The sequence below is a fragment of the Schistocerca americana genome, chromosome 6 (assembly GCF_021461395.2).
Source record: "Schistocerca americana isolate TAMUIC-IGC-003095 chromosome 6, iqSchAmer2.1, whole genome shotgun sequence".
NCBI lineage: Eukaryota > Metazoa > Arthropoda > Insecta > Orthoptera > Acrididae > Schistocerca > Schistocerca americana.
This window is the reverse complement of record NC_060124.1, coordinates 63,002,809-63,015,159: the sequence shown is the minus strand read 5'-3', so window position 1 is coordinate 63,015,159 and position 12,351 is coordinate 63,002,809. Positions and strand designations below refer to the sequence as shown.

The window sequence follows — 12,351 nt, the reverse complement described above, 5'->3', positions numbered from 1 at the left end:
TCTTTTTCCAGTATCAGTGCATTTTTTCTGTCATGCAATTTTTCCATGCCTAGTTTTTTATGTATGTACATGGCTTTCCCACCCCCTAGAAGGTAGGAGTGTTGTACCTTTGCTTATGATGCATATTATTTCAGGGATCGCACGTTCATACAGTTCACACTCCCACTTAGAGGTGCCACCTTGGTTGGCCCCTGGTGTGCTCTGGTGAACCACCAAGGAAACAGTAATACTTAAGCAGTCACAAACAAGTGTGGCCTATTCTTTATGTTGTATTACTGTTGTCCAGTCAATGTGTTCAGTGTTACACACAGCCTGTATCTTACATGTTGCTCTACATGGTACTACGCTCCATAAATCATGTTTGCTCTTGCTATAACAGCATTCAGTCACAAACGTGACAAAATGCTGCTTTAAAAGCATTCAAAACCAAGGTTCTGTAAGAAAATTTTTTTTATGTGGTTGAAGGCTCTGGTTCTGATTTTCCCTAGTCTTTCACAAGACCTGATCAAATGGTGGAGCAGCACAAAGGAACTTCTAATCCAGGGTGAAAAATATAATCCAACCTCATGAGTAGATAAAAATAAAAGGAATCATTAAACTGATTATGTACAAAGAAAACTAATGTATTACTGAAAACTACATGTAACGCTACTTTAATATTGCAGGATATGTGAAACAAAGTTATTATGTATAGTCATTTTCCTTTGCTTCATGTCACTTTGTCTAAATCTGTTTTCCTGATTACTTCAAGGTGACAAATAACTTTGAATTGCAATATATTTCTACCCTTACCTTCTCAAGTTAACCTAAAATCAAACAAAATGAAAACTGTACAAAAAATTATGAAAGAAACAATAATAAAAAACCAACATGTCCTCCATCCGAAGATATGACAATAGTGGAGAGAGTGAAATTAGAATGGTGATAGAAATATTTACATACTACAAATGTCTTTCCGTGTTATGAGCAATGTAACATTAAATGCAGAATTTTGCGACTTGCAATATTAGTAACGCCTGTTCTAGGCAACAAAAATGCCTAGATCTGTGCACGAGTTTTTAAATCTTTGTTGCACTTACTTTCTTTGCTTGCTACACTACGTCAGTTACAAAATACATTACAGCTGTTTTTCATCCTCCATTTTGCTGATGTTGGTCCATGGGAGAACTTGTGGAGGTACATCTCTCTTTTTTACAATAAAACCCAACTAGTTGGTGAGCTTACTACAGCTCAATATTGTGTTTATTTCAAAGAACTCAGACAATTTGTCAGTGATTAATAGTTTTCATTTCATGGTGACAAGAGTGAAGATGGAGTTACTGTTATGTGTAATGGTATCTGTGAATGTGTCTGATGCTGTAACAAACTGACACACTGATCGCTCATTTCTGTTTGGTATATTTCTAACACTACATTTCTGCAACTTCTTTCTGAATATTCATTTTTATATAAGTTACAACTAAATCGTCATGTCTTAATGCTGTAAGTTATCAGGTAGTATAGGCAAATAAAACAAAATAACTAAAATATATTGTCACATTAAACACTAGGACAACAAACGTCTCCAGTCCTTTCCCTTCACCCCCTTCCTTCACCTTCAACTCTTCTGCCAGAAGAAGGAGCCTCTGGCTTTGAAAGCTTGTGAAAGTTAAACCCTTTTGCGTGTGTGTGTGTGTGTGTGTGTGTGTGTGTGTGTGTGTGTGTGTGTGTTCCCCTGCCGCCGCTTGGTAAGTAGATTTTTTATCTATCCATTTACAATATATAATAAAAATTGCATATTGAAGATAAAAGTAAAGATTCAACAACCAATTGTGAAGTATACCATTCAAGGCCTAGCCCAAACTCAGACTGCAGAAAATTACTGTAGGAAAGCAGGTGTTGCCTTTTTGGCTGGAAATAGCTTAGAATAAATGGATGAAAGAATGGAGAAAAGTATTTCCTAACAAGATATTGCTGCCAAAATTTACAGAATACCCGACTGTAGCCCACAATTTGCTTTGAAATAAGATATGCACAACAGTCATAGGAATCTCTCTTTTTTTTTTTAAAAAAAAAAACTACCTAAATATACAATATTACAGAGCAGTTGTTTTTTAATGAGGCTGCTGTTGCCACAAATATCTAAGAAGCACAAATTTAGTTTATAACTGATGATACAGCACCAATTTTGCGCAAGACTAAAAAGAAAAAAAAGGTATACATGGACTCTCATGCAGTAAATTCCAGATGTTGGTTTAAGTGTGTAAATAAACATGTGAAATGCACAGAATTTTTGCTGCTAAATTCACAACATCATCTGCAGTAAGAGAACTCTGTAATGTTAGTTTATAACACTCAAAATAAGGAAAGTCACATAACACTAAGAAAGCTCATCTTCCACTTCGGGCAGATAATAGAGATAGTAAATTACGTAAGTAAGAGCACACAAAAACATAGACAGCAAGGATAGCAATATCTTAAAAATTGCAGATCATACCATACACTTAATTGAAAAGAAAGTCCAATTTGAAACCAAAATTCATGTGATCAATATTGCTCGTTTTGGGCACTAAGGAGCTTCCAATTAATTTATTATAAAATTGCATCACATATTTCCTAACCTTTTATTAAACTTGCCAAGTTATTTCAGAACAGAATTCTAAATTATGATTATTAAATATAGCTATTTTGGAGATTGCAATATTGGGTACTCAACACTTAAACAACTAAGGGACAATGGATTATTTTACCTTCAGTGAAGAGATGCAAACGAAGGCCACATGTAGTTAGTCTCTCCCGAATAACCTCTGCACGTTCCAGATACAGGTGGTTATGGTAGCAACACAGTGGTAACTGCGGTGTGCGACATTCACTCAGACTGCTACCGCTGTACACTGATGTCCGAGAGACCACCGGTGAAGATCCATTAGGAAACTGCAGTGACCCCAGGCCATGTGCATAACCTGGCTGCCAAAGACATAAGAGTGTTACTTCTATGCTATGTATCATAATTTAACAACTGAATCTTTTTGAGTACAAAAAGTTAAAATGTGGCTCTCACTTTATTCAATACACTTGCATTTAGCAGTATCAAAAATGAGTTAGACATCTCTCATCTCAGTGTACACAGTAATTGGGTATTGTGACCCAGTCTTGCAATGCAGCTGCCGTACTAACAAGAATGATGATCACCTTCAAGAGTGCATCAGAACTGTCACTGCAGTCAACACTTGCATTATGGTTGCACACCATCACTAATATAACACCTCCGCAACTCATGGGATCGGAAGCAACAATACGTAAATTGAAAGTTATATTTCTCAAACGATGACATGACCTCCAAATCCATGAGATCCTAGACTGTCTTCCTTCAAATTGGATTAAGTACTTGAATTCAGTATGGCAAGTTGTGAAGGATAATTTCAACACCTAAGAAGAATGGTGCCAGACATAGAACTTAACCATAATGTATCAACAAGGTGTTACAGATCTCTCTGCTGGATTGTCAATCTTCAGTTGCTAGTAATATGACAATATTATGAAAGGCCACTATTCACTGTATACCGGAAATGATGAGTCGCAGAGAGGCACAACAAAAAGACTCCTAAACAAGTAAGATTTCATCCAAAAAGCCTTCTTCTGAATTAGGCAAAACACACACACACACACACACACACACACACACACACACACACACACACAAAATGATGTGCCTGTCCTTGACTCACATTTCCATTATGTGTTGGGTAGCAATCTATCCTTCCATAGTATTGCCATTATTCGATCCTGAATTTCCCATTATTTGATTCTGCTAATAATATGATATTTATGATTTTTTGGATACATCTGTCTAGGTGCAATTTATATTTTGATTGGTGAAATTTGCCTTTATTTATTGAGGTGACATGCTACCTGTAGATAAATACAATTTAAAAATCATTATTATGAAAGAGGAATTCATTCCAAAAAGGAATGTGTGAACTAGACTCAACCAATTATGGGAATTGCCATATACAATGTCATTGTGAACTACTGAGGACTCTGCAACCTTTCCTCCAATGACTTTGGAGCTCCTGAACAAACTATAGAATTCATGTTTAAAGAATGACTTCTGCAGAAATACATTTGTAAGACTTGGACATTTTATAGATACCACACCTTCAGCCTTCAACTGTCAACAGCTGCTGGATATAGAGTTATGAGATGTCCTATCTTCCCACATTTTACTCTGTTTTGTGTAACAGCTGCTGTTATGTCATTTAAATCTATATACAAGAAACAAAAATCATAGGAAATATGCTAATTCTCTTGCATGAAGGACTGAGTAGGCCAGCAAGTGGCTAGCATATTCATATTACTCCATGCTTCTTGTGAGATGAAAAAAACTTTACAAAAGACCAACAAATCAACTAAGGATATTTCAGTGTATCCTGTTGTGGCTAATTACTTATTATGGGAATCAAGTCTGCCATTACTCTTTTGTTGTGCTGATGACACATCCATGACTTGGTCAAATAGTGTTATGGCTCTTCCCCATTCCCTAATATAAAGTTCACAAGTCAGATGAAGAGAGACAGAAAATTACCATTATCGGACATTTCAGTTAAACAAAAATTTGATGAATTTCTTTGTCACACTGTGTACTCAGACTAATGCGTACAGGCTTTTATCTTGGCATGGAGAGCTCACATTATCTGGCTAAAAGAGAGAAATTTAAAATACAGTGTTTCACAAAAGACGCCTGGGAGGGGTCCACTGGTCACGCAGTGTGTTTGTCATCTGTTTCTGCTGCGTCTGGCAGTTGGCACTATGAGGAGTTCTCGGACACCAATACTTTCCGCGCATCCCCTACACTGGCTGAGTGTACTGGTATATTTTTTGTTTTTTCAAATGCATCAATATTGCAACTGCGCCAAGTCATGGCTTTCCCTGCCTATATGTCGCTGGGCCTGGTCCTCAGAAAAACCACTTGTGTACCTTCTATACTGTATGATTTAGTGATCAGGTGTTTTGTTTTAAGTTTCCTGTTGAGTATCCATTTGGCATGGTATACATGAAGGATTAACAAGTGTTTCTTGAGTTGAACTATGCAAAAACAAATTTGTGTGTGGAAAGTAGGCTTGAATTCATATGAAAATTTCCCAGTGTGCATGTTCCCAATGATTCAATGATATGCAGATTAGTGAAGAAATTTCAAGAGACTGGATCTGTGTTACAAAAATGAAGGTCTAGGGAACCTCATGTTTTAACCAAAAATAAATTTCACATGATAGTGGAGACCTTGCAGAGAAGTCCGAGAGAAACTCTACACTGTTTGACACTTCAGACTGGTATGTCAAGAGCATCTGTTCACAGAGTTGTGCGCTCACTCACGTTGAAACCATATAAAATAATCGTAGTGCATGAACTGAGGAACTCTGATACTGTTGCTCAACATCGTTATTGCAACCAGCTGTTACAATCTGTGCATGATGGGGAAGCTGATTCTGAGATGCGTGTTTTTTATAATTTAAGTATGGCTGCATGTGTCACGGTACGTAAATCTCAGAAAAATCGATGCTGGAGCTCCAAAAACCCTTACAAATTACATCAACAATCTCTGCATGATGTGAAAACAGGAATGTGGCGTACAGTTAGCGCAAAACGGATTACTGTACCACTCTTTTTCCACAAAACAATACGTTCCAACAGGTATGTGAACAATATACTGCATCCTTATTTTGGTAACTAATCTCTAATGAAAAGATGTATGTTTATTTCATGCAGGACAATGCAAGTCCACACATCGCCACTGTTTCTATGACAGCAATACGAAGTGTTTTTGACGACAGGATAGTCAACTGTCCTCTTTGTTCTCCAGATACAAATCTGTATGACTTTTATCTCTGGGGAATGTTGAAAGACAAGGTGTATGCAACCAGTCCCCACACACTCTAAGAACTGGAAGACAGGATTTGACTAGTCTTTTTCCAGATTTTGGCAGTTAAAATTCGTCAAGTGTTTACAAATGTTTTCATAAGATGTCAGGCTGCTCTTACCATACAGAGGGACATCATTTTGAGCACCTACTGTAAGTAAATGTAATCTTAAATTAAACAGATGGCAAAACTGTATACGCTTAACTCAGGGGAAGTGCATATGCAGCTGACTATGGGCAGATTAGTGGCCAATAGTCGGGTGTGTGGGCTGCTGGCAGATGTGGTGGTGGCGGCCGGTGGCTGAATACCGCACGACCCGAGGAATCCTCCTGGTCATCTTTTGTGAGACACCCTGTACTTAAATATATAGCACCATGATCATTTCCAATAAGAATTGCCTGTATTCTAAGATAACACATCTATTAATGGTAGTTTGGAGAACAGCAATGGTAATAGGCATTGAGTATATCATACCAAAAAAAAAAAGAAAAAGTAAGTGGACAACCATTACAAATAATTTATTTGCAACACTTCTGCCTTTTGTAGTGTTCCACACAGTAAAATAGCTAGAAAACAAGGAGGAATTTTATCAATTTTGTATTTGCCGAAGAGATTAAAAAGTGCTCCACACCTATAAAGAGACAATTGTGCTCTCAGGGTATGTGTAATACACAGGATTAGTCACCTAAAACTTGCACAAGAAATATTGCAGAAATCAACTGACCTGCAGTTTTCAAGAATGGACTAGTAGTCAGGGGATCATATTAATTATCAGCCAGCCAACAGATTGTAATAATACTCAGAAAATGTATTTATTGTGCATACACACACATCTTTTTTTAATGGAGTATTGCCTATTGACAACAACAAACTAAAAGTAAGCTAAATTAGAATGTCAGTGGTGTTTGTTGCAGGAGTCTAGTGTGAGTCTTTTACAAAACATTGTACTGAGCAAAGTTTCCACACTGACACTTGTTTTGTGCCGTTCAACCTGTGTAGTTGCTGGGTACAATGTTGTTCATTTGTACTGTTCAACCTGTGTAGTTGTTAGGTACGATGATGTTCATTGTTACGTTGGCTTAAAGTGTGCTTGTGTATTCCTTGAGCACACTGTGACTTGCTGTGACTAATCAGTTGGTGTGTGTCAGTCCAAGCACTATGTAGTGAGTGGATGATATAGTGTATGGAGAGTGTACGAAGAATGCAGTTTGTATCTTGTACAGTGTATGAAACAAGATGTCCTAATAGACATCCATGATATCAGCAATTATATACCAGCCTCTTCAACCAGTTATGTGAAAATGGTAGTGTAACACCTAGACAAGGTAACAGAAGGAAACAAGTCAAGACAGAAGAAGGCAATTAATGTTCTTGTTGCTGTTGCAGCTGATCCACACATTAGCTCCTATGCAATCACACGAGGAAGGGGCACGAGTTAAGCAAGTGTATACACATTCTCCATCAACAAATGTGCATCCCTATCACATCGCTCTCCATGAAGAGCTGCATGGAAACAATTATGAGGATTGTGTTAACTTCTATACAGGGCATTAAGACAGGATACTCCAGATGTATCATGTTTATTGATGAAGCCACATTTACTAAATATGCCCACATAAACTGCTGAAAGAAGCACTACTGGTCTATTGACAATCCCCATTAGCTTCGTCAGGTGGAACATCAGCATGCATGGTGTGTAAATGTGCGATATGGGTTGGCTGTATGGTTGTTGAAGTTAAAAGGGACCAAACTGTGAGCTTATCTGTCCCTTCATCCTGTGTATATTGAAACAGGAATAATCTTTGGAGGAGGGGTACAGAAGGCCAACCCTGTGAAGCCCAATTGTAAGCAAGATACAATACGACAGAGATGAAATCTAGGAGAAGTAGGAGGGGAGTGAGAGGGGTAAGATGTGTGAGCTGCTTTGTCCAGAATGCAATTGGAGGTTCCTCAAGCACAGTGGGAGATGCACCCTCTGCATCTCTGACCAGCCCCACCACAGCGTATATGTTAGCCGCCTGCCCCCCCCCCCCCCCCACCCCCCAAAAAAAAACAAAAAACAAAAAACAGCAGTCCAAACAAGATAATAAAATTTTAGGAAAGATAAAAAATTAAAAAAGGGCAAACATAAAAGAACAAAGAGAATAAAAAGGTGAGAAAGGTAGGGGACTGGCCAGACAGCTGAGCAAGGACCACCATGGGACCCCTGGGCTAGAGCAGGTAAAGGGTGCCCCTCCAACCCCTCATGTAGTCAATGAGGCCAAAGTGCCCTACCTCATAGAGGCGAATAGAAATCATCTTCATGGGTGAAACATAAAACCAGGTCAGCCGCTTGGGCGTCATCCGCTAACACTGAAGGCAGCGTATCAGGAAGGTTAAAAGATTGCCACAAAGCAACCACATTCGGGCAATCAAGTAGGAAGTGAGCCACCATCAGGTGGACACAACATCGACAGTAATGTGAGTCTTCACATCGGATTATGTGGCCAATGCATAGCCAGCAACATACAGCAGATTCCCTGCAAGAAGCATGAAGGGAAGACTGCCATGTGGTCTTGCTCTCCTTTATTGCCCTCAGTTTCTTTGGGGACTCCCGGGAGAACCATTCCGAGTTCCAGACATCCAACGACTGAAGGTGTAGAGTTGACCAAGGTCAAGTTCTGGTCCACCACTTCCAAAATCAGCATCCTGGTAGCCATCTTTGCCAAGTGGTTGGCATGTTCATTCTCTGTGACCCCCACATGGCCATGGTTCCAAACAAAGAGAACTAGGCATCCAACTTGATGGAGATCAGAAAGAAAATCCTGGATAGTTGTGACTAATGGGTGGTGATGATGGCACTGGTTTACAGCCCGAAGACTGCTCAGGGAGTCACTGCAGATTAGAACCATCTTGCCAGTGCACAAATGAGCATGACTAAGGGCTCATTTGATGGTCACCAATTCAGCAAGGAGCATAGTTTAATGCACCTTGCATGTGTGTATGCAAAACTGATTTGTCCATCACCCTTTGAGCAGTCAGTGCATACAACTTCTGACCTGGAAATGCATTGAGGACAGCCAGGAACGGGTGGCAAAACACCATGGGATCAATTGAATCTTTTGGTCCAAAGGATAAATTGCAGCAGATCCAAGGTCGAGGTACATGCCATGGGGGCGTATGCGATTGCTCTCTTACAAGAGGCGACAGTGGGAGAAGTTAGAGAGTTCAGAGCAGAGACATGCAGTCAAACTGCAACTGTGACTCCAGTTCTGGATCTCTGTTGTGGGAGGTGGTGTCTCTACTAGGAAAAAGGACAAGTCAGCCTCAATGCTAAAGGGAGGTGCCAACATGTACAATGTAACTGAGTAGCTGTTGGTGCCAGATCTGCAGTGGAGGGATTCCAGTCTCCTCAAGCAGGCTGTTCACAGGTCTGGTTCAAAAGGCTCCTGTTGCAAGTTTGACCCCACAGTGGCATACTGGGTCAAGTGGCCACAAGGCTGATGGCGAGGCAGAACCATACACCAGACTCCCATAATCTAGGTGGAAGAAGATCAGGGCTATGTGCAGCTGCAGAACGGCAGTGTTGTCAGCACACCAGCTGGTGTTATTGAGGTAACAAAGAGTATTAAGAAGTAACCAGCACCTTAGCTTAAGTTGGTGGAGATGGGGAAGGCACATCAGCCAGGCATCAAAGACCAGTCCCGAAAAGCAATGAGCCTCCACCACATTAAGTAACTGGTCATCAAGGTAAAGTTCTGGTTGTGGACAAACAGTACGACAGTGACAGAAGTGCACGACACGAGTCTTGGCAGCGGAAAACAAAGTCGTGGGCAAGGGGCCATGACAGCATCTTTCGAATGGTGCCCTGCAGTCAGTGTTTAGCAATACCCACACTAGAGGAGCAATAGTGAAAGCAAAAATCATTGAAATACAAGGAGGGTGATACTGAAGACCCCACAGCTGCTGATAGACCATTGATGGCCACTAAAAGGGGAAGGGGGCACTTAATACAGAGCCTTACAGGAACCCATTGTCTTGGATATAGGAGGGGGACTATGGGAAGCACCAACTCTAACCCAGAAGGTACGGTGCAGCAAGAAGTTCTGGACAAAAATCTGAAGCGGGTGCCGGAGACCTCACTCATGTAAGGTAGCAAGGACGAGGTGTCACTATACGAGGGTAATCCCAAAAGTAAGGTCCCCTATTTTTTATAAGTACATAGACCTGTTTATTTCTACAATGGTTTACATCAGTTTACAGCTTGAACATGTAGCTATTTTTTGACATAATCACCATTTCTGTCGATGCATTTTTGTAGACGCTGTGGCAGTTTTTGTATGCCCATGTCATAACAGCTCGCCGCCATGCTGTTCAGAAAGTTATGAACCTCTTCTTTCACCTCGTCGACGGAGCTGAATCGTGGGGACCACAATTAACGCTGACAGGTACTGTGAGACTCTGAAAAAACTCAAACGGGCAATTCAGAACCGGAGAAGAGGAATGTTGTGCAAGGGCATACACATTCTCCATGACAACACTCGCCCACACATAGCTCAGCAAACCGTTTCTCTCCTGCAGCAGTTTCAGTGGAACATAATCACCCACCCAACCTATATAGTCCTGACTTGGCACCAGTGACTATCACCTGTTCCCTAGGTTAAAAGAAGATTTGGCCGGAAAGCGATTCAGCTTCGACGACAAGGTGAAAAAAGAGGTTCATGACTTTCTGAACAGCATGGCGCCAAGCTGGTATGACATGGACATACGAAAACTGCCACAGCGTCTACAAAAATGAATCGACAAAAATGATGATTATGTCTAAAAATAGCTAAATGTTCAAGCTGTAAACTGATGTAAACCACTGTAGAAATAAACAGGTCTATGTACTTATAAAAAAATAAGAAACTTTACTTTTGGGATTACCCTCGTATGATGTCATAAGCCTTTTGTAGATCAAAGAGGACAGCAATTAGGTGTTGACGTTGGTCGAAATCTGTCCAGGCAAACTAAAATGATGTTCCTGTAAGTTTTCTATTTGATTACGATAAAATTTTATAACTACTTTGTGGATAATAATTGACTTACCCTCCTATTACTAACTCCTCCTAATTATCAGGATACTATCTGCAAGAGGAAAATTTATTAAAACAATAAAGGAGTTCACATTTTAGTGTCTGACACAGATGACACAGCATGGAATAATGAATGACATCTGGTGCATAATTGTTTCTCATGCCAGGGATAGCGCAGGTCCAGACACTTGCATGGAAAACTGGTTGCTGTATATTTCCTTGCTTGGGAAGAAGTTCAACCTCTCTCTCTCTCTCTCTCTCTCTCTCTCTCTCTCTCTCTCTCTCTTCCCCCCCCCCCCCCCTCCCCCATGTTCTTGTAGGTCTGGAACACTGGTGTTTGCTGTTCTTATACTCACAAATTTGATATTTTCTTGTTCTTTCATTACCTAATGAACTGCTGCTTTTCACATTTGAAAGGCAAAAGAAATTTTCTGTTTACAAGCAACAATGAAACTTCCACAGGAGTTTCTTGCATTTCCCTGATCGTGTGGCAGCATTCCACACTCCACCATGGAATAAGCTGCCTTCTACACTACTCAGATGCTCTTGGAATGTCTGTTTCAGTAGTTTGGTAAATATCACTGTAAATGTGATTCTGTATTGGAGATCAAACACAACTAAGTGGTTGCAAGGTGGCTAGTTCACCCAGCTAAGCATCCTTGTAGGTGACCTAATTAGGGCCCACTCTTTCAGGATGACAAATCCATATTAGGATGTGGTAACTAGAATCCAGTTTACTATCCTCTTCCCATTCATTAGTACCTATGAGAGCGTAACAGCAAAATATATCAATATCTGGTGTTGACTCTGTTGCAGTGTCAAGGTTTCTATGATTCGGCCTGGGCAGAGTACATGGTTTGTGCACTGAATGCCCAACAAGAAAAAATTGAGGCAGAGCCTCTATGTCTAGAGAGTCATAAAGTGCAAACCATTAGTTTCAGTGACATATGTTCTGATGGCAACTACTTTTAATTCAAAAGTAAGTGGGTTTGGTAAGTGGTGTGTGTCAATAAACACAACAACATAGGCCCTATCACTATGAAGGTCATTCCTTTCACGCACCTTATAGCATAAATGTAAGTATCTTCTAGAACCACAAGCCAAAGGGACTTCTCTGGGCAAGAATTTGTAATGCACTACTCCAGTGGCAGTGTACCACCAAGTGGTCCCTCTCCAAAATAGTAATTGCCCAAAACAATTTCACGAGACAATGAGTAGTCATACGCAAATCCAAAAGAACAACCAACAGGAAGTCAAATGTGAAGCCAAAGTAATTGTCAACAGTGTACAAATAAAACCTGAATAGCAAACAGAGAACAACCTAGAAAAAGCATGTCATTGTGTCCAAATAGTAATGTCAGCGACCAGAAAGCTTCAGACATATCAACACAAGTGGCCCA

At 40.2% G+C, this 12,351-nt stretch overlaps 1 protein-coding gene across 1 annotated transcript in view; it reads right to left on the bottom strand.

Annotated features, from left to right (window-relative positions):
• Nucleotides 1-12,351, bottom strand: part of LOC124619484 (PHAF1 protein CG7083) — a 133,996-nt gene that overhangs the window by 100,404 nt on the left and 21,241 nt on the right. Inside the window, exon 6 of the mRNA XM_047145898.1 lies at nt 2,730-2,946. Coding sequence (XP_047001854.1) covers nt 2,730-2,946 — 217 coding nt within the window. The remainder of the gene's footprint in view (nt 1-2,729; nt 2,947-12,351) is intronic.